At 42.7% G+C, this 21,824-nt stretch overlaps 1 protein-coding gene across 2 annotated transcripts in view; it reads right to left on the reverse strand.

Annotated features, from left to right (window-relative positions):
- GTF2F2 (general transcription factor IIF subunit 2) overlaps positions 1-21,824 on the reverse strand; it is a 212,977-nt gene that overhangs the window by 170,039 nt on the left and 21,114 nt on the right. The window contains exon 5 of one of the 2 annotated variants that reach the window (XM_056555425.1): positions 11,706-11,741. The exons of the other annotated variant lie outside the window; for it this stretch is intronic. Within the exon in view, the coding sequence (XP_056411400.1) occupies positions 11,706-11,741 (36 nt within the window). The remainder of the gene's footprint in view (positions 1-11,705; positions 11,742-21,824) is intronic. 2 annotated transcript variants of the gene reach the window in all.

Genomic DNA, 21,824 nt, shown 5'->3' on the forward strand with positions numbered 1-21,824 from the left:
TAGTTAGGTATAACCACAAGAGATATAAGGGTTTCTATCCATTCCTTTTTTCCATATACAGCACAAAAATATATTATGTTTAATAGCGAAACCAATTACAACATAGGATACTAAAATTAACCAGTAAGGGTATAATCTACAATGTAACCCCATGTCCATGCAATGCCATCCACAACGGGCCACCTTACCTAGGGGTAATCATTGGTGGCTAGTTGATCGTAAAAAATTTTCTTGCTAGTAGGGACCTAAATCTTGGTCCCCATAATGAACTCATCATGGAACTCCTGGAGTTCTGCCTCATGCATAATTACTTCCTCTATAATGGCCGCTTCCTCCACCAGCTCAGGGGCACCGCAATGGGGAGCCCCTGTGCCCCCACGTATGCTAACTTGCTCCTGGGCTGGTGGGAGGAGAGGGTGGTCTTTGAGGAAGGCCTCAGCCCATCGCACCAACATCTAACCATGTGGCTGAGGTACATAGATGATGTATTCATCTTATGGGCAGGAAAGGGAGAACAATTCCAGGAGTTCATGGGGGTCCTCAATTGTAATGACCTAGATTTGAAGTTTACCTGCGAGTGGAGTCCGGATAAACTGGCATTTTTGGACGTGCTAATCACAAAGGGACCTCAAAATAACATTGAGACATCCATCTATAGGAAACCGAAATCTACTAATGGATTACTGAGGTGGGATAGTTCGCACTTGGAGGCCCTCAAAAACGGTATACCAAGGGGCCAGTACCCGAGGTTGCGAAGAAACTGCTCGGGGACCAGAGAGTTCCTGAACCAGGCTCAAGACCTCAGATGCCGGTTCCACGAAAGGGGATACTCAGATAATGTTCTGAGGGGGGCCTTTGATAGAGCAATTTCCCAGAGTAGGAGGGATCTCCTAATCCCCAAAAAGAATGATGCTGAGGACAATGCAAAAAATATCATTAGAGTGATTGGTACCTTTGATACGATGCATGGGCAAATCAGAAATATTCTAGAAAAGTACTGGAATATATTGCTTGCGGATGAGGACATTAAACCAGTCCTTAGCAGCAGACCCTTGATCACGTATAGAAAAGGCCCCAGTATTAGGGATCTGGTTGTGCATAGTCATCTGCCACCTAAGAAGGGTCATAAAACATGGTTGGACCGCAGACCCAGCGGTACATTCCAATGTGGTTCGTGCTTAGCATGTCCATCAAAAAATGCAAAAACTTTGTATGTTCAAGCAATGGAAGGAATTTTGAAATCCGTGACTTCATTAACTGCAAAAGTATTGGAGTTATTTATCTGGCACAATGTACGTGTCCCATGGATTATGTGGGAAAAACACGCCGTGAATTCAGGCTCAGAGTGAGAGACCACTATAATGACATTCTAAACCAAAGGGACACGACTCTGGCCCGACACGTTCTCCAAATGCATAATGGTGACCCCAAAATCATAAAATTCATAGGCATTCAGACTGTGGAAAGAGGCCCCCCGAGGAGGGGACTGGGACAGAAAACTGTTACAAATTGCGTGTAGATGGATTCACAGTTTGAATTCTCTGGCACCAGGGGGCTTGAATGAGTCCCAGAGCTTTACATGCTTCATTTAGAGACAAACATCTACTTTTAGTAACTGTAGGAAAATAATTATGGCTTTTTCATAAGTGGTAAGGAGTACATGATACCCTAATCTATGACCCAAGGGAAAATGGTACCTTAGTTGAATCACAGGGATCGTCTTGTGTAATCTTTTTGTCTGTGGCATGTTTTCCACATTTTGGACCACCACCAGCATCTTTAGAGGGTACCTGTAGGCAGAACGATTACCCCTAGGTAAGGTGGCCCGTTGTGGATGGCATTGCATGAACATGGGGTTACATTGTAGATTATACCCTTACTGGTTAATTTTAGTATCCTATGTTGTAATTGGTTTCGCTTTTAAACATAACATAATATAATATTTTTGTGCTGTATATGGAAAAAAGGAATGGATAGAAACCCTTATATCTCTTGTGGTTCTACCTAACTACTAGAGAGGTCTGTGAGAAGTTAATCTTAGCCAGGGACGCGCTGTTCGTCCCCATAGTTACTATCTACTCCTCCTCCCTGGGCGTCACATGCTGAACGCTGGAGAGAGGGGGTGGGTACCACGGTCCGGGATCTACCCTATGACGCGCGCCGATTGCGGCGCAGTAAGTTACGGCCATAACCGGAAGTGACGTCAGTCCCGGCCGGGAATCCCAGTGTGAGCGCATGCGCCCTCCCCCCGGTTGTGGCGTGGTGACGCGCGGAGGCAATGAACGCTAGGATACTAATAGTATAAATTCTGCAGGGTCAGGGATGTGGAATTCCTATCGCCCAACACCCGGGACATGCAGTTTCGGGCGCCGAGCAGTTAAATTTTTCCGGCCCTTAGCCCGACTTCGGGTAAGCAGGGCCGGACCTACCCAGCGCTGCGGCGCTCTGCAGTCTGTATGGAGCGGGTTCCTGACTCGTGCCCGCTCCATACTCTGTAGCCCCAGGCGGTGGAAACTTGCGTCCTCGGAATGCAGAGCAGAGGAGATGAGAAGCTGTGTACGTCCTATCTAGTCTGCTCTGCCTTCTTTCTGCCATGCAGACCTGCGTCCTCTGCCTTCGCTCCACACAGCTCTACCTTCGGAGAGCTGAGGGGAAGAGCGGACGCAAGTGTGCACGGGGCGCAAGTTTCCACCTCACACCGCCGCTAATAGCCAGCATGCAGCGCTCAGCATTCTGTATGGAGCGGCTCACGACTCCTGCCCGTCCCATACTCTGCAGCCCCCAGCTGTTCTCAGTAGCCGGGGGCCGCCGCTAATAGCCAGCATGCAGCGATTGCCGCGGCTGGCTATTAACCTTTTAGATCGCGGATGTCAAAGCTGACAGCGGCGTCTAAAGAGACATGTGAATGCTCCCTGGTGGGCTAGTGGGGTGGATCGCCAGCCCCCCCCCCCCCCCCACAGAGTGATCGCAGGGGGGCGATCCACTATAGAGGTAGCCTCTGTTCCCTGGTGTCCCGTGGCTCTGTCATTGACAGAGCCTGGCTTGACTAGGCTCTATCAATGTATCACAGAGCACACAGATCAATGAGTTCAATAGAACTCTATTCATCTGTATGAGGAATCTAATAATTCCTCCTAAAAGTCTAATAAAGTGTAAATACATTTTTTTTTTAAGTTTTAATAAAAGTTTAAAAGACGCACATTAACCCCTTTTATGTTAAAAGTTAAAATCACCCCCTTTTCCTATATAAAAACATGCAAACATAATAAAAATAAACATATTTGGTATCGCTTAGTGCGTAAATGTACGACCTATTAAAATATAACATTATGTATCCCGTACGGTAAATGTAAAAAAACAAAACAAAAAAAAAAAAAACACAGAATTGCAATTTTTATAATATCCCCAGAAAAAGTTAAAAAGCGATTAAAAAGTCAGATAAATACCAAAATGGTACCGATACAAAAAACTGATTATGGCGCAAATTTTTTTCCCTCGTACAGCCTGGTTTGGGGGGGGGGGGGGGAGCTACAGGGGTAAAAAAAAAATGAAAAAAAAAATTCGGAAAAAGTTCTGAATTTTTTTAAAATTTGTAAAACATGACGTAAACTATAGAAATCTGGTATTGTTGTAATCAGGCCGGTCTAAAGTATGTAAACATGTTAGCTTAACCACAAGGTAAATGGCGTAGAAAAGAAAAACCACCAGATCTGCAAAATTATCTTTTACTATTTCAATTTCACTTCACCTAATATATATATTTTTTGGTCCAGAGAATGCTATTGAAAAATTAAAAAGGTATCATTCTAGTAGGTAGTTATGGCTATTATAGGGCGAGGAGAAAAAAAATTAGAGCTTTAAAAGCGAAAATTGGCCCGGACAAGTGGATGGTCATGAGGGACAAGTAGATTTTGCTCCATTTTAGTCCAGTGGACAAGTATTTTTTTTTAATTAAATTTCCACACCCCTGAGGGTGCCCAAACTTTTGCAGCCGCCATTTTTTTGTTTTCTGTTATTTTGAAAGTGTAAATGATGGAAATAAAATCTAACTTTTGTTGACATATTATAAGAATGTCTAATCTGTAATGTGATGCCTTTTGGAGATTTTTCCATCTTTCCATGGCTTCTTTATGCACATTAATACAAATTTTTTACCTGTGGGGCCCAAACTTTTGATCCCCAATTTATACCCCTTTGTTACGTTCCTTGAGGCGTGTAGTTTCCAAACTAGTAAGCCATGTTTTTTTTTTTTCCTGTTCTGGCACCATGGGGGCTTCCTAAATGCAACGTGGCCTACGGCTGGGCGGTATACCGGTTCAGACCGAATACCTAAATTTTTGTCCTGCACGATATGAATTTTTCCCCATAACGCAATACAGGTTTGGCCCCTCCCCCTCGGGAATGAATGAACTATCAGCCCAGCGCTGCGCTGTCTCCATCGGAGTAAATAATCACACATCACCCGCAAGCTCTGCCCTCCTTGTCCTCCTGTTTGTTGTGGCCGCCGGAGCTGACACTCTATACTGTATCCCTATGCCCGGGCTGCAAAAAATAAACAAAATAAACTTTAACTCACCTTCCCTGTGGGTCCGGACCTGCTTCCTGGGGATGGGAACGTCAGATAGCAGTCAGTCTATCATCGGCCGCAGCGATGTTCCGCCTCGGCCGGTGAAAGGCTGAGCCCACTGGCATGTAAGAAGCCAGCCAACCTATCACTGGCCGAGGCGGAAGATCGCTGCGGCCGGTGATAGGCTGACGACTCTCTGACATTCCCGTCCCCAGGAAGAGCGTGAGGCCGACTTAGGAACATGCGTTAAAGGGGTACTCCGGTGCTTAGACATCTTGTCCCCTATCCACGGGTCCCCCGTGATCTTGCACGCAGCACCCCAGTTAAAATCAGTCCCCGGAGCATGTTCGCTACAGGTCTGATTACCGGCGACCTCCGCCCCTCAATGCAAGCCTATGGGAGGGGGCGTAAAAGTGACATTTTTGTGAGTTTTCAAATGCATAACATTTAAAAGCACGGCTAGCTGTCCCTGCCACAACTACAGATATTCTCTCATTGCTTGGTGGATACCTATCCATAGTACCAGTAACTCTCTACTCTCCTGTAATAGACAAGCTGGCAGTACATGCTGTTTTTAGACATTTATAGGTCACTGATACATGCTGCACAGGCAGCCCGCCTTAATGCTGGAAAATGAGGACATGCATTCTATTACTGTGAATATAGTACATTCTTGAATTCTAAGCTATGGTGTCAAAGACACATTTGATCCAGGAATGCTAATTACTAGAAAGAATAAAAAAAAAAAAAAAAAAGTAATTTCCATTTTCATAATATACTGCATTGCAAACTGGTAAACTATCATTGCCTTTATAATTACGGTATTTGTCTGAACAATCCCCTCAGATGCAGGATTCTATATTTTATTTATTAAATTAATATTTATTTATTTAATATGCAAGGTGAAATTCACATTACCAATAGAACCCCTGCAGATTATACAGCTGGATAAAAATAAGGCTATATAGCTATTCAATTTCATAATATTTAATGTTATGATGGGATTACCCCTTTAGTAACATAAGTTAAAGCATATCCCTAGAAGCTGATCTATTCACTGCAACCTCCACATTTTCAGGATCAGTGGGGGTCCATAAGGTTGCCCACTCACCAATTATAAAGTTTTAGCCTATCCTTGTGATATATCACTTTCTAAGATGCGAAAACCCTTTTACCCCTTAAGGTTGCAGCCCATTTTCACATTAAAGGAGTACTCTGGTGCAGAATACTCCTGCTCCATCCTGCCCGGGCTGCAAAAAAAATGAAAATGAACCATCTCTCACCTTCCTGGGTTCCCGCGGAGCGCCACTACAGCTGATTGGTCCTCCGGTCCATCCTCTTCATACTTCCGCGTGTAACAAAGCGTCACATGGCACTCAGCCTATCGCCGGCCAAGGCAGAACATCGCAGCGGCCGGCGATAGGCTGAGCGCCATGTGACGCTTCGGGCCCTTAACTCCTTTAGGACCAGGGGTTTTGCCTTTTTTTGCACTTTCATTTTTTCCTCCTTACCTCAAAAAAATCATAACTATCAATTTTGCACCTAAAAATCCATATGATGGCTTACTTTTTGCACCACCAATTCTACTTTGTAATGATAGTCATTTTACCCAAAAACCTACAACGAAACGAAAAAAAAAAAAAAAAAATCATTGTGCGACAAGATTGAAGAAAAAAGACCCACAATTCTATAACTTTTGGGGGCTTCCGTTTCTACACAGTACATTTTTCGGTAAAAATGACACCTTATCTTTATTCTATTGGTCCTTAAGATTATAATGATGCCCTACTTATATAGGTTTGATTTTGTCGCACTTCTGGAAAAAAAATAATAACTACAAGCAGGAAAACTTTTTAAGTTTAAAATTGTCATCTTCTGACCCCTATAACTTTTTAATTTTTTCACGCACGGGGCCGTATGAAGGCTAATTTTTTTGTGCCATGATCTTAGCGGTACCATTTTTGTATTGATCGGACTTTTTGATCACTTTTTATTCTTCATTTTGTCATGATATAAAAAGTGACCAAAAATGCACTATTTTGGAAATTTTTTGCGCGTAGGCCATTGACCGTGCGGTTAAATTAACGATATATTTTTACAATTTGGACATTTCCGCACGCGGCGATACCACGTATATTTTTATTTCCTTTTTTTTTTTTGTTTTTGTTTCTTTAACCTCTTCAGGACATAGGGCGTATGGATACGCCCTGCATTCCGAGTCCTGGACAATTCAGTCCAGCGATCTGCGGCGATTCCGGGTCAATCGGGTCTCCAGTGACCCGGAATTACTGACTGTCGGAGATGGCCCCGAACAGCCAGGGCCTGCAGGGGTGAGGTGGCACTGGTGCCACCTCACGATCGCCCTGATTCGTCGGCCGGATTACCGGCCGACCAATCAGGGCGCCTGCTGCGGGTGTCACTCCCGCAACCCGCTCCGCCCCTCTTCCGGAGGACTTGAGCGGGTGTGGGACGTGCACCCCGGGTGCTGGGGACCCCGATCCCCGGCGTTAATGTTGGGATCGGGGCCCCAGGAGCGGCGGCGACGACGAGGGACTGACCTGCGCGGCGAGGATCGTTGGAGGTGAGTGACAGCCTCCTGCTGTTGTTTAGCAACAGCTCCCAGCATGCAAAAAGGGCATGCTGGGAGCTGTAGTTATGCAACAGCAGGAGGCAGACCACCACAACTCCCAGCATTCCCTTATGGGCATGCTGGGACTTATGGTTTTGCAACAGCTGGAGGCACATTTTCTTCTATGGAAAAGTGTACCTTCAGCTGTTGTGTAACTACAACTCCCAGCTTGCACAATCAGCTAAAGTGCATGCTGGGAGTTGTAGTGGTGCATCTGCTGGTTGCATAACTACAACTCCCAGCATGCCCGTTGGCTGTCGGTGACTGCTGAGAGTTGTAGTTTTGCAACAGCTGAAGGCACACTGGTTGTGAAACTGAGTTTTTTTTTTACCTAACTCAGTGTTTCACGACCGGTGTGCCTCCAGCTGTTGCAAACTCCAACTCCCAGCAGTCAACTTACACCATGCACCGTACATGCACCGTACATGTTGTAGTTTTGCAACAGCTAGAGGCACACTGGTTTTAACACTGAGTAAGGTCACAAACTCAGTGATACATAACCAGTGTGCCTACAGCTGTTGCAAAACTAAAACTCTCAGCATGTACAGTCTGTCAGTGCATGCTGGGAGTTGTAGTTTTGCAACAGCTGGATGTCCCCCCCCCCCATGTGAATATACAGGGTACACTCACATGGGCGGAGGTTTACAGCAAGTATCTGGCTGCAAGTTTGAGCTGCGGCAAATTTTCTGCCGCAGCTCAAACTGCCAGCGAGAAACTACTGTGAACCCCCGCTCGTGCGACTGTACCCTAAAAACACTACACTACCACAAAATAAAATAAAATAAAAAGTAAAAAACACTACATATACACATACCCCTACACAGCCCCCCTCCCCAATAAAAATGAAAGCGTCTGGTACGCCACGGTTTCCAAAACGGAGCCTCCAGCTGTTGCAAAACAACAACTCCCAGTATTGTCGGACAGCCGTTGACTGTCCAGGCATGCTGGGAGTTTTGCAACAGCTGGAGGCACCCTGTTTGGGAATCACAGGCATAGAACTCTCCTATGTCCACCCCTATGCAAGTCCCTAATTTAGGCCTCAAATGCGCATGGCACTCTCACTTTGGAGCCCTGTCGTATTTCAAGGCAACAGTTTAGGGCCACTTATGGGGTATCGCCGTACTCGGGAGAAATTATGTTACAAATTTTGGGGGGTATTTTCTGCTTTTACGCTTTTTAAAATTGAAAAATTTTGGGGAAAACAAGCATTTTAGGTAAAAATTAATATATTTTTTTTTTTACATTTGCAAAAGTCGTGAAACACCTGTGGGGTATTAAGGCTCACTTTATCCCATGTTACATTCCCCAAGGGGTCTAGTTTCCAAAATGGTATGCCATGTGGGGGGTTTTAGCTGTTCTGGCACCATAAGGGCTTCCTAAATGCAACATGCCCCCCAAAAACCATTTCAGAAAAATGTACTCTCCAAAATCCCCTTGTCGCTCCTTCCATTCTGAGCCCTCTACTGCGCCCGCCGAACACTTTACATAGACATATGAGGTATGTGCTTACTTGAGAGAAATTGGGCTACAAATACAAGTAAAAATTTTCTCCTTTTACCCCTTGTAAAAATTCAAAAATTGGGTCTACAAGAAAATGCGAGTGTAAAAAATGAAGATTGTGAATTTTCTCCTTCACTTTGCTGCTATTCGTGTGAAACACCTAAAGGGTTAAAACGCTGACTGAATGTCATTTTGAATACTTTGGGGGGTGTAGTTTTTATAATGGGGTCATTTATGGGGCATTTCTAATATGAAGACCCTTCAAATCCACTTCAAACCTGAACTGGTCCCTGAAAAATATCGAGTTTGAAAATTTTGTGAAAAATCGGAAAATTGCTGCTGAACTTTGAAGCCCTCTGGTGTCTTCCAAAAGTAAAAACTCATCAATTTTATGATGCAAACATAAAGTAGACATATTTTATATGTGAACCAAAAAAAAAATTTATTCGTAATATCCATTTTCCTTACAAGCAGAAAGCTTCAAAGTTAGAAAAATGCTAAATTTTCAAATTTTTCATCAAATTTACGGATTTTTCACCAAGAAAGGATGCAAGTATCGACAAAAATTTACCACTATGTTAAAGTAGAATGTCACGAAAAAACAATCTCGGAATCAGAATGATAACTAAAAGCATCCCAGAGTTATTAATGTTTAAAGTGAAAGGGGCAATTCAAACTTTTATTAGGGAAGGGGTTTAATGATCTTAATTCACTGGGAAAGGACCCAGGACGTACCGGTATGGCCTTGGTCCTTAAGGGGTTAAGGTCAAATGGGCTTCGTCCTTAAGGGGTTAGGCCACTGCAGAAAAGTAGTTAAAAAGTGAACTTTTTTTTTAAATCTTGCATCTGTAATGAGGAAGGCTATGTTCTAGGTTGTTATGTGTTCACATTGTAGCTCTACTTCCTATATTTTTGCCTGCACTGGCCACTGCATTCGTTAATTGCCTAGAATACAGACTGCAACAAATCATCTGTTATTGGAATAGTGTATTTTCTGAAGCAAAATACCCACCAATCCAGTTCAAAGATTACAGCCAAGTTGTGTAGCTTTCATCTATGGTAGGTAATTGACCCAGAAAATAAACACATTCTATTATGTAATTCAATGTTGCAGAATGCAGCTAATACTATGTCCAGGTGCCAAGTCCAGGTGCCACGTTTTATTAGGGTTTATAAACGTTAGATGTGGCCATAAGTGCTGCATTTAAGCACTCGAAATGATGATGAAGTCTATAAATACCATTCAAATGCAAGGCAAGAACACTGCCCTAACTGATAAACCCTCTCAATTCACACTAAATAAAAAGGAACAGCAGAATAAAACTACAGATTTTGCAAAATATGAAATTATAGCTATACAGCTAAGCTAAAAGTAGAGTTGCATAGCATGCACAAAGATTATACACAGCAATGTCAGGCATTGTACTAATTATTTCAGCTAAAAAAAAAAAAAAAAAAAAAAAAAAAAAAAAAGACAGGCTGGAATCAGACATGTAGATTTTGTGTCCGTTTTTAAGCAAAATACTGTGGATTTAAATGGAGTGGAAATTCCAAAGGAAGAATTAATGTGTACTCTTCCAGCTGGGTTCACTTATAGATATGGCTCCAATACTGCTTCAAAAACTGCAATTTGACTACATAAATGTTGCCAGCCTGAGGTTGGATACACACATACAGTTTTACACCAAGTTTTTAATGCAGTTTTAGAGCCAAAGCCAGAAGTCACCACAAAGGGAGTGGAAAATACAAAGGAAGGTTATTCCCTAACCATAGAATGGGAATAAAAAGCTGGTCAGTCAGTGGGTGTCAGATGTCGGACTCACCAATCCTGAGAACAAGGACATAAGTGCTCCTGTAAAAATTGGTGCTCACAGCGCGCGAGTGTGTGTGTGTGTGTGTGTGTGTGTGTGTGTGTCCGTCCAGCCAGCACTCCATTCTTTAGGGGGTCACCATACATTTTCAAGTTCAGCGCTCAGCAATGCCTTAGAGAACAAATGCAACACTGGTCATGCACACCCAATGATTGCCATTTATTCTTGCTTGATTACCGTATGTGGCCATTTTTGGGATAGGTCGGGGTCCCAGGGATTGGGCTGCCACCAATCAGAACACCATTCCTTATCCTTCAGCTGAATCCACTTCTGGTTGCGGCTGAAAAACTGCATCAAAAACAAACTTTCCTACTTATGTTGACAGTTCTGATGCAGCAGCAGATTCTTTTGCCAGACCGTGCAGAATTTATAAGCCTTCCAAACAACTAACATGAAATCCCAACACAAATGAGAGTTTAAAGGGGTACTCCGGTGGAAAACTTTTTTTTCTCTTTTTTTTAAATCAACTGGTGCCAAAAAGTTAAACAGATTTGTAAATTACTTGCATTAAAAAATCTTAATCCTTCCAGTACTTATTAGCTGCTGAACACTACAGAGGAAATTTTTTACTTTTTGGAACACAGAGCTCTCTGCTGACATCACGAGCACAGTGCTCTTTGCTGAAATCTCTGTCCATTTTAGGAACTGTCCAGAGCAGCATATGTTTGGGGATTTTCTCCTACTCTGGACAGTTCTTAAAATGGACAGATATGTCAGCAGAGAGCACTGTGTCCCGCAGCTAATAAGTACTGGAAGGATTAAGATTTTTTTAATAGAAGTAATTTGCAAATCTGATTAACTTTCTGGCACCAGTTGATAAAAAAAAAAAAAAAAAAAAAAAAAAAAAAACACACACACAACAGTTTTCCACCGAAGTACCCCTTTAAGCAGCTGGATCACAAACTGTAATTGTACACAGGATTTTGTCATGAACAGAACAAGCAAAATGACACTAATGCATTCGACATGGTCATCAGGTTTTCTTCAGGCCATTACATGCTAATCAAAAGTGTAATCTGAGGAAGATGTAATAAAGTCATCTTCTTATGAGGAAGTACTGCTCTGCACATCACAGGATGCCCACGCCTACCAACAACCATCCAGCACGAGAATTAATGAAGAAAAAAAAGATGCTTACCAGTTGACCTGTTCTCAAGCTTTTCATCAGATGGACCTGAATGAAAATCATAGAATATTAAACACTGAAGAAACTGGAAAAAAAAAAGTTACAAATATGCCAAACAAACAAAAAAAAAAAAAATGAAAAAAAATTATATCTATCTCTATCTATCTATCTATCTATCTATCCATACACACACACACACACACATATACACACACAGTATATATAAAATAAATGCACAAATACACTTTTGTTGCACATTTTAGAGCATAGTACTGAAATCTGCAGTGCTGTTCTGCCAATAACTGTTAGCAATACCAGAGAATGCCCAGTGGGGTCCAAATTCTCACTCTCCCATACAAAGCTCAAAAAAAATAAAAAATAAAAAAGGGGAAAACTCCAAGTCAATCACACTTCCGTGAAATCACACTGTCCACTCAGGAAGCAACACTGATTGACAATCAATTTCCCATGCTGTAGAGCAAATGGAACAAACAACAGGTGGAAATTATAGTCAATTAGCAAGACACCCCCAATAAACGAGTGGTTCTGAAGGTGGTGACCACATACCACTTCTCAGATCCTATGCTTCCTGACTGATGTTCTGGTCACTTTTGAATGCTGGTGGTGCTTTCACTCTAGTGGTAACATGAGACGGAGTCTACAACCTACACAAGTGGGTCAGGTTGTGCAGCTTACCCAGGATGGCACATCAATGCGAGCTGTGGCAAGAAGGTTTGCTGTGTCTGTCAGCGTAGTGTCCAGAACATGGAGGCGCTACCAGAAGACAGGCCAGTACATCAGGAGACATGGAGGAGGCCATAGGAGGGCAACAACCCAGCAGTTGGACCGCTACCTCTGCCTTTGTGCAAGGAGGAGCACTGCCAGACCCGTGCAGAATGACCTCCAGAAGGCCACAAATGTGCATGTGTCCACCCAGAAACAGACTCCATGAGGGTGGTATGAGGGCCCGATGTCCACAGGTAGGGGTTGTGCTTACAGCCCAACACCGTGCAGGACGTTTGGCATTTGCCAGAGAACACCAAGATTGGCAAATTCTCCACTGGCGCCCTGTGCTCTTCACAGATGAAAGCAGGTTCACACTGAGCACATATGACAGTCTGGAGATGCCATGGAGAATGTTCTGCTGCCTGCAACATCCTCCAGCATGGCCGGTGGGTCAGTAATGGTGTGGGGTGGCATTTCTTTGGTGGGGCCGCACAGCCCTCCATGTGCTTGCCAGAGGTAGCCATTAGGTACAGAGATGAGATCCTCAGACCCCTTGTAAGACCATAGGCTGGTGCGGTTGGCCATGGGTTCCTCCTAATGCAAGACAATGCTAGACCTTATGTGGCTGGAGTGTGTCAGCAGTTCCTGCAAAAGGAAGGCATTGATGCTATGGACTGACTGGCCCACCCGTTCCCCAGACCTGAATCCAATAGAGAACATCTGGGTCATCATGTCTTGCTCCATCCACCACGCCACATTGCACCACAGACTGTCCAATAGTTGGCGGATGCTTTAGTCCAGGTCTGGGAGGACATCCTTCAGGAGACCATCCACCACCTCATCAGGAGCATGCCCAAGTGTTGTAGGGAGGTCAAATGGGAACATGGAGGCCACACACACTACTGAGCCTCATTTTGACTTGTTTTAGGGACATTACATCAAAGTTGGATCAGCCTGTAGTGTGGTTTTCCACTTTCATTTTGAATGTGACGCCATATCCAGACCTCCATGGGTTGATAAATTTGATTTCCATTGATAATTTTTGTGTGATGTTGTTGTCGTCAACACATTCAACTATGTAAAGATGAAAGTATTTCACACGAATAGTTTAAGATAACACATCCTAGATCTTAATGAATAGTGTTCCCTTAATTTTTTTGAGCAGTGTACATGGCCAGGTAGAAGAAAAACATCCACAATACTCTCAGCTTTTTAGTGAATTTTTTTTTTCTCATTTTCCCATCCAACTCCGTATTTTCCAACCAGTGTGCCTCCAACTGTTGCAAAACTACAATTCCTAGCATGTACTGATCGCTGAAGGGCATGCTGGAAGATGTACTTATGCAACAGCTGGAGGTGCGCAACTACAACTTCCAGCATGCCGAGACAGTTTGCTTTTTGGGCATGCTGGGATTTGCCGATCACCACCGCCGATGGGAGAGTAGACCTCCTTCGGCGCCGGTCCTCGTCGGTTTCCCCTTCTGCCCAGCCTATTGTGGGTGGCCAGAACGGGGAAACCGAAAGTTAACCCCCCCGCCCCCCCCCCCCCCCCCGCCCCCGATCTGCTATTGGTCGTCGCTTCTAGATGACCAATAGCAGAAATAGGAGGGATGCCACCTCACTCCTATCCCTTCAGGGGGATCGCGGGTGTCTTGGACAACCCCGATCCCCCTTATTAGCCGCAAATCGCCGGTGTGAGTTCACCGGCGATCGCCGACATGGGGTGTCTCAGGACCCCCCTGGGCATTTGCATGGGATGCCTGCTGATAGATCTCAGCAGTCACGGTGGGGACCGAAATTCCCTCCTGTACGCCCTTGGTCCTTAAGTACAAGGGATCAAGGGCGTACCTTCGTCCCCGAGAGGTTAATGCGGATATAAAAGGTTAATTTAAAAAAAAAAAAAAATAAATAAATAAAAAGAAATGTCGAATTCACATCTTAGAGCAGACATGTTCATTGTTTTGGTGGACAAGAAAGAAAACGTTGATAAAAGCAGAGTGGAGTTTGTCTGGATTTTGACTTAATATCATGCATTGAATAAGGGGATTCATCCTCAATTATAGCAGTGCATTTCTGGCATAACAACTAAGAGTATGCAGAAGACAACTTCTTGGCATAAAACGCACATTTTTTTTATTTTAGACTTGGCCATGTTATATAAATTCTTGTCTCCCTGCAGAACAGTAAGGGAGAGAAGGATTAATAAATCATAGAAAGAAGGAAAGGGGGGGGGGGGGGGGGTCAGGCTACCTATGGAGAACAAGGTCATAGATTAATCTCTTCTACTAAACCTGGCTCTGAGTTCATCTCTTTACATAAAAGAAGAAGTGGACTGCAGCAAGGAACCAGCAAGGCTAGAATGGTTTTGTAAAGCTGTTGCCAATATTAAAGCATTACTTCCTTTTAAATGGTCACTGTCAAATTCTAAAACTTTCTTAGTATAGGGGTCCTGGGGCTTGGCGGTATGACCAAATATGTGTATCACAGTATTTTTGTAACTTATGGCAGTTCCACGGTATATAACGGTATTCAACCCCCCCCCCCCAAAATTAAATTAATCAGCCCAGCGCTGTGCTGTCCCCATCGGGGTAAATACTCACATCACCCGCAAGCGCTGCCCTCCTTGTCCTCCTGTTTGTTGCGGGTCACGGCGCTGAAACTCTATACTGTACGCTGTATCCCTAGGCCCGGGCTGCAAAAGGTAAAACAAAAACTTTAACACATGTTCCTACGTCGGCCTTACGCTCCACCTGGGGACGGGAACATCGGAGAGCCGTCAGCCTATGACCGGCCGCAGCAATGTTCCGCCTCGGCCAGTGATAGGCTGAGCGCACTCTCATGTAAGAAGCCAGCCGGCTTCTTACATTACAGTGGGCTCAGCCTATCACCGGCCAAGGCGGAACATCACTGCGGCCGGTGATAGGTTGACGGCTGTCTGACGTTTCATTCCCTAGGAAGCTGGTCCGGACCGACAGGGAAGATGAGTTAAAGTCTAATTTTGTTTACCTTTTGCAGCCCGGGCATAGGGATACAGCGTACAGTACAAAGTGTCAGCACTGGCGGCTCGCAAACAGGAGGGCAAGGAGGGCAGCGCTTGCGGGTGATATGTGAGATTATTTAACCCGATGCGGACAGCGTAGCGCTCGGCTAATAATTAATTGGGGGGGGGGGGGGGCAGAACAGAGCTCACAGATCACATATGATTAGGGGCAGGGGCCCAACCGGTATTGGGAAAAAAATTCATATCGTGCAGGACAAAAATTTCTGTATTCGGTATGAACCGGTATACCACCCAGCCCTAAGGGGTCCCCATAGAATGTGTCGGCGGATAAAAACCAATTGGCCCAGGGATGTGGGAATTAAATAGCCTGACGCCTGGGACATGCAGGTTATGGGCGCCGGGCAGGTGAATTCTGCAGGCATTTAGCCCTGCTTCAGGCAAGCAGCGCTAAATGCCAGAAGAATTCACATATGACGGGGCAAGACTGTCTTGCTCCGTCACTAAACTGCTATAGACCACAGCTGCATGACGCAGCCTATAGCTAGCCTTCCTGGCGGAGGTGCCCGCGGCGAGTGAGGTCATCGCACGTGCCACGCAGGATGCCGGGACGCTGATTTCCTGCACAATGCTTGTGATGACGTCACTCGCCACGTGCACCTCCGCCAGGAAGGCTCGTTATAGGCTGCGTCATGCAGCTGTGATCTATAGCAGTTTAGTACAGGGAGATGTAAGTAGAAGCGAGTTACCTACTCAAACTTTGCTACTTACTACATAAGGGAGGACCAGCCTACCACTAGGGGCAGTGCATCCCAACCACGGTGCCTCCAGCTGTTGCAAAACTACATCTCCCAGCATGACCGGACAGCCTTTAGAAGATTTTTATAAAGGTAGGAAACTATTTTTTAAAAGGCAGGGAGGGGGTTAGGGATAGATTAACAATAGGTAGGGACAGAAAAAAAAATTTAGATGGTGGGAGCTACTCTAAGTCTTCTTAAATAATGACCCCGAAATCCTTTTCCTCAGATATTGAGGTTAGGACTGTATCAAATATTCTATATTTTGCCTGAGGATTTTCATGACCCAGGTGCATTATCTTGTACTTATCCACAATAAATTTCAGATTAGAGACCACTGGTATATACCAACCCTTGTTTTCTACTCTTTATTAAAAGCTAGGTAAAAGAAAGTAAAAATATCAGATGACAAGGAAGTGATTGACAGGGGGTCTATTCTGAAAATAAACAAGTCCTGTACTCATTTCTTTGGTAAACCCATAGCAAGTAAAATGAAGTGGCAGCTGAGCATGCACACTTCTCCATTTACTTGAAGAAGGGCCCCCCATTTGTGAGACCAGTGGGGATAACAAAAAGGTCAGACCCCCAGAGATCAGCTATTTATCACCTATTCAATGACTACAGAAAAATGGTCAGAATCTAGTCAGCACAGGAAATTACAGATAAGCAACTGAAAATTCACTGAATGCCAATGTTGGAATCACACGCTTTACTAAAACAAAAAAGCAGCACTCAAACTAGAATTTTGTACAATTTTGGAACATTTATGATGAGAAATGTCGCTCTGATTTTTTGTTCTACTAACCACAACCAAAAATGACTCAGCATGGGTAAATGGAAATAAGCACTTTGGCAATCAATGCTCCGCTCTCAGAGTTCCCTACTGTTCCATTCCCTCTGCCTTTTACAAACATCCTACAGCATGAATGAACTGTTTAACATTTCCCTTTCAAGATGTAATCTGCAGAGGGAGAAACAAGCTGTTTTTAACATAGTAATTTCCTATAAAATAGTAGTAATCAAAAAACTTCAAGTAATAAGGCACTTTAATTAGCAAATCCCCCTTATGTCGGCAAACACTCGCGTCAAGAATAACTTTATTGGTACTAACTGGAACCAGTGTATTTTAAAAGATGAGATTTATTCCAAAATACCCAAGTAAAAGATGTACAAATAAACTTTTATATATTTCAGCCCTACAGAAAATTGGGTTCCTTCATTGGCCTGAAAAAAAGGACAGAGAATATAAGCATCTCGCTGTATTACGTTTAACTTAAAAAATATTAAGGAAAAAATATGTACTTTAAATGGGTATTCAAGGAAAAAACTTAGAGATAGAGATATACAGATTTGTAAATTACTTCTATTAAAAAAATCTTACTCCTTCCAATAATTATTAGCTGCTGAAGTTGAGTTGTTCTTTTCTGTCTGGCAACAGTGCTCTCTGCTGACATCTCTGCTTGTCTCGGGGACTGCACAGAGTAGAAGAGGTTTGCTATGTGGATTTGCTTCTGCTCTGGACAGTTCCCGAGACAGGAGTCATCAGAGAGCACTTAGACAGAAAAGAACAACTCAACTTCAGCAGCTCAGAAGTACTGAAAGGATTAAGATTTTTTAATAGATGTGATTTACAAATCTGTTTAACTTTCTGGAGCTAGTAAATAAAATGTTTTTCCCGGATAACCCCTTTAATTCCGTTAAAGGGGTATTCCAGGCAAAAACTTTTCTATATATATATCTCAACTGGCTCCAGAAAGTTAAACAGATTTGTAAATTAACATATACTTGCAGATATGTAGAAAAAAGTCAGCCACTCACCATTCTTCTTATTTCATCAAATTTCTTTTTATTGAGCACATACAACCATGTTGCCCAGGGAGAAGACATAGCTGGTAACAAACGGGGGGGGGGGGGGGGGGGGGGGTTACCACCGAGAGGCGACAACACTGTTTCGCACTGAATAAGTGCTTCAACTGGCCTAACACAGAACCGGAACTGCTCACCTTATATACAGGTGAGTAATCACTATCACCTACTTAACACCTTGTGACGTAAACCACTATGGGAAGGGGAAAGAGGTGGATATTTGATTATTTGACACTTTTAGCAGTGATCTCATTGATCAAGAACGTATACTTAGTATATTCAAAAACAAACGTCTACCTTATCATTGAGTCCCAGGAGTAGAAGTAGAAGTGCTCACTTATCCTGGCACACAATTGTCTTATAGTTTTTCCAATATAATAGAATCCAAACAGACAATAGATTATATATGCAACGTTTTTTGTTTTACAGGTGATCAACTCATTAACTGTGTGGTATACAGGACCAATCCTAAACGATCTTTGGCATAGGTTATACTTGCAAAAATTGCAGTTTTTACATTGGAAGTTCCCTTTTGTTTTGTTTTTCACTGAGCCAATCACTACCTTTCTTTTTCTTTTCTTCTCCTTTCTTTTTAAACGCAGCAATTGCCCATATGGAATACCATTTTTTTACAGCTGGTGTATGTGAACTATGGTAGTGTAGAATTGAGTTACATACTGCCACCTTTCTGTAACCTTCACTTAACAGTGTACCATTTTCAACTTTAATCCGGACATCTAGGAATTCAAGTTAGGTTCCGCCGAATTGATATGTGAATTCCATGTTATATCCTTTTGTACTGTTCAGGTATGTGACAAAGCTAGCAAACTGTCTTTTTGACCCCAACCATATCATCAGGACGTCGTCCAAAAATCGGGCATAAGTCCTGATGTATTGTATAAACGGGTTGTTAGTGGAATATACCACTTAATCTTCAAATTTTGCCAGTTCTAAATTTGCGTACGTACAGGACACCGGTGTCCCCATTGGGGTCCCGGTGTCCTGTCTGTACCATCATACCTAAAAGTACTATTTTCAAGTACAAAACTAAGAAAGTAAAGTAAGTAAAATAAAAAAATCATATAAAACCACAACATCGCAACCTGAAAATTACGAGTCTGAACCGGTACCAGAAAACCGATCGCAGAATGTCCCTTTAGGAAACCAAACACAAGACGTGGCAGGAGAAAAGGAAGAAAAGGAACAGAGGAAAAGGAACAGAGGAAAAGGAAATTAAATCCTTGGAAAAAATAACTCCTTCGAATGTCATCAATCTCACAGAGAATGAATTGGACGCTGCAACTATATCCTTGCTGTCAAGAGGCTTGAATTATGGACTATCCAAGGATTTCAACTTCACTACTTTTGAAATTGACGTAGAGAGATCAATCAGAGACATCAAAAAAAAAAAAAATAAATAAATAAATAAACCTACTACAGAAAAAATAATATGCACAGGGGACACTCCAGCAAGCATAGGGAAATTAGGTTTTATTCCTACTACGTTTTCTAATGTAGATAAACATACAAATGTGTAGAGATGTTGGTAACTGAATTTAGTAATGTGTCTAGTTCAGACAAGGTATCTCCCAATGAGCGTTTTCTGAAAGGAAAAAAATCAAATTTTTCCCCTCCGGTGGCACCAGGTGGCTGCATTGATATGTTTCATAAGGCAGTAATAAATTATGTTAAATCAATTCTATATCCTAAGGCAGTATCTAACTTACCTTTTGATGAGCAGGAAGCTTTATAAGTATTCAAAAAACGAGATGATGTAATCATCATTAGGGAAGATAAGGGTGGAAGCGTAGTAGTGATGCCAAAAGTTATATATAACGAAGAAGCAATAAGACAATTGTCCGACACTTTAACATATATGCTTCTACCCTTAGACCCCATTAAAAAAATTAAGGAAAATCCTTAATATGCTTTACAAATATGTAACTGCTAACATTATATCAAAACATACAGCAGAAAAACTCATCCCTGAATGTCCAATTGCAGCAAAGTGGTACCATTTACCAAAGATGCATAAGTCACTGAGTCGACCCCCCGGCCGCCCAATCGTGGCGGGGATCAGCTCAGTGACTGAGCACCTATCTCAATATCTTGATTTTCTGTTAAGTCCCCTATTACCTGCAGTCCCAGCATATATAAAAGATACAGGTCACCTGCTCTCTATTATCAATGACATAGGTTGGGAAGAAGGCTGGAGCCTTTGTTCGGTGGATGTTGTAAGTCTCTGTACTCGCATCCCGCATAACGCGGGAGTACGAGCAATAGAAGACATTTTGAAAAAGACAGACAAGCCTGACACTTTTGTCAAATTCGTGAGTGAAGCCCTTAGTTTTGTACTTGAAAATAGTACTTTTAGGTATGACGGTAAATGGCACAGACAGGACACCGGAACCCCAATGGGGACACCGGTGTCCTGTACGTATGCAAATTTATATTTGGCAAAGATGAAGATGAAGTGGTATACTCCACTAACAACCCGTTTATACAATACATCAGGACTTATGCCCGATTTGTGGATGACGTCCTGATGATATGGTTGGGGTCAAAAAGCCAGTTTGCTAGCTTTGTCACATACCTGAAGAGTACAAAAGGATATAACATGGAATTCACATATCAATTCGGCAGAACCGAACTTGAATTCCTAGATGTCCGGATTAAAGTTGAAAATGGTACACTGTTAAGTGAAGGATACAGAAAGGTGGCAGTATGTAACTCAATTCTACACTACAATAGTTCACATACACCAGACGTAAAAAATGGTATTCCATATGGGCAATTCCTGCGTTTAAAAAGAAATAATGTTCATGACAGTACATATCAAAAACAGGCCGATGAATTGGAGTATAGGTTGCAAGAAAGAAAATAACCTCAGATTCTTGTCAAAAAAGGAAGAGAACAAGAAGAACAAAAAACACGAACAGAGTTGTTGGGTTCGAAAAAAATAAGAAAAACAATTAAAAACTAATAAATCCCCAAAAAGGTTTACTTTTACATTCCAGAATACAGCAGTAAATAAAATCATTGAAAGAGCAGTGAGAAAAAAATGGTTTATTCTAGAGATGGATGAGGATATAAAAGAAATAGCAATTAATAAACCACTAAGGTCATATAGGAGAAATAAAACGTTAGGGGATATGCTAAAACACAGCCCAGGAGAAGAAAAGAAAGGTAGTGATTGGCTCAGTGAAAAAACCCCAAAAGGGAACTTCCAATGTAAAAACTGCAATTTTTAATTTAAAACTGCAAGTATAACCTATGCCAAAGATCGTTTAGGATTGGTCCTGTATACCACACAGTTAATGAGTTGATCACCTGTAAAACAAAAAACGTTGCATATATAATCTATTGTCTGTTTGGATTCTATTACATTGGAAAAACTATAAGACAATTGTGTGCCAGGATAAGTGAGCACTTCTACTTCCTGCGCACAAAGAAAGGCGCACCTAGTTTTATTTCACATGTAATAAAGACACACGGAGGAAGCCCTGAAACACTGCATTTTGCTGGTATTGAAAGAGCCACAGCACAACCAGGCATCAAGACAGAGAAGAATCTCCTTAGAAGAGAAACACACTGGATACTGTCAACTGATGCCCTGGGGTCCTGAGACTCAATGATAAGGTAGACGTTTGTTTGTTTTTGAATATACTAAGTATACATTCTTGATCAATGAGATCACTGCTAAAAGTGTCAAATAATCAAATATCCACCTCGTCCCCTCTTTCC

This window comes from Hyla sarda, chromosome 2, assembly GCF_029499605.1.
Source record: "Hyla sarda isolate aHylSar1 chromosome 2, aHylSar1.hap1, whole genome shotgun sequence".
NCBI lineage: Eukaryota > Metazoa > Chordata > Amphibia > Anura > Hylidae > Hyla > Hyla sarda.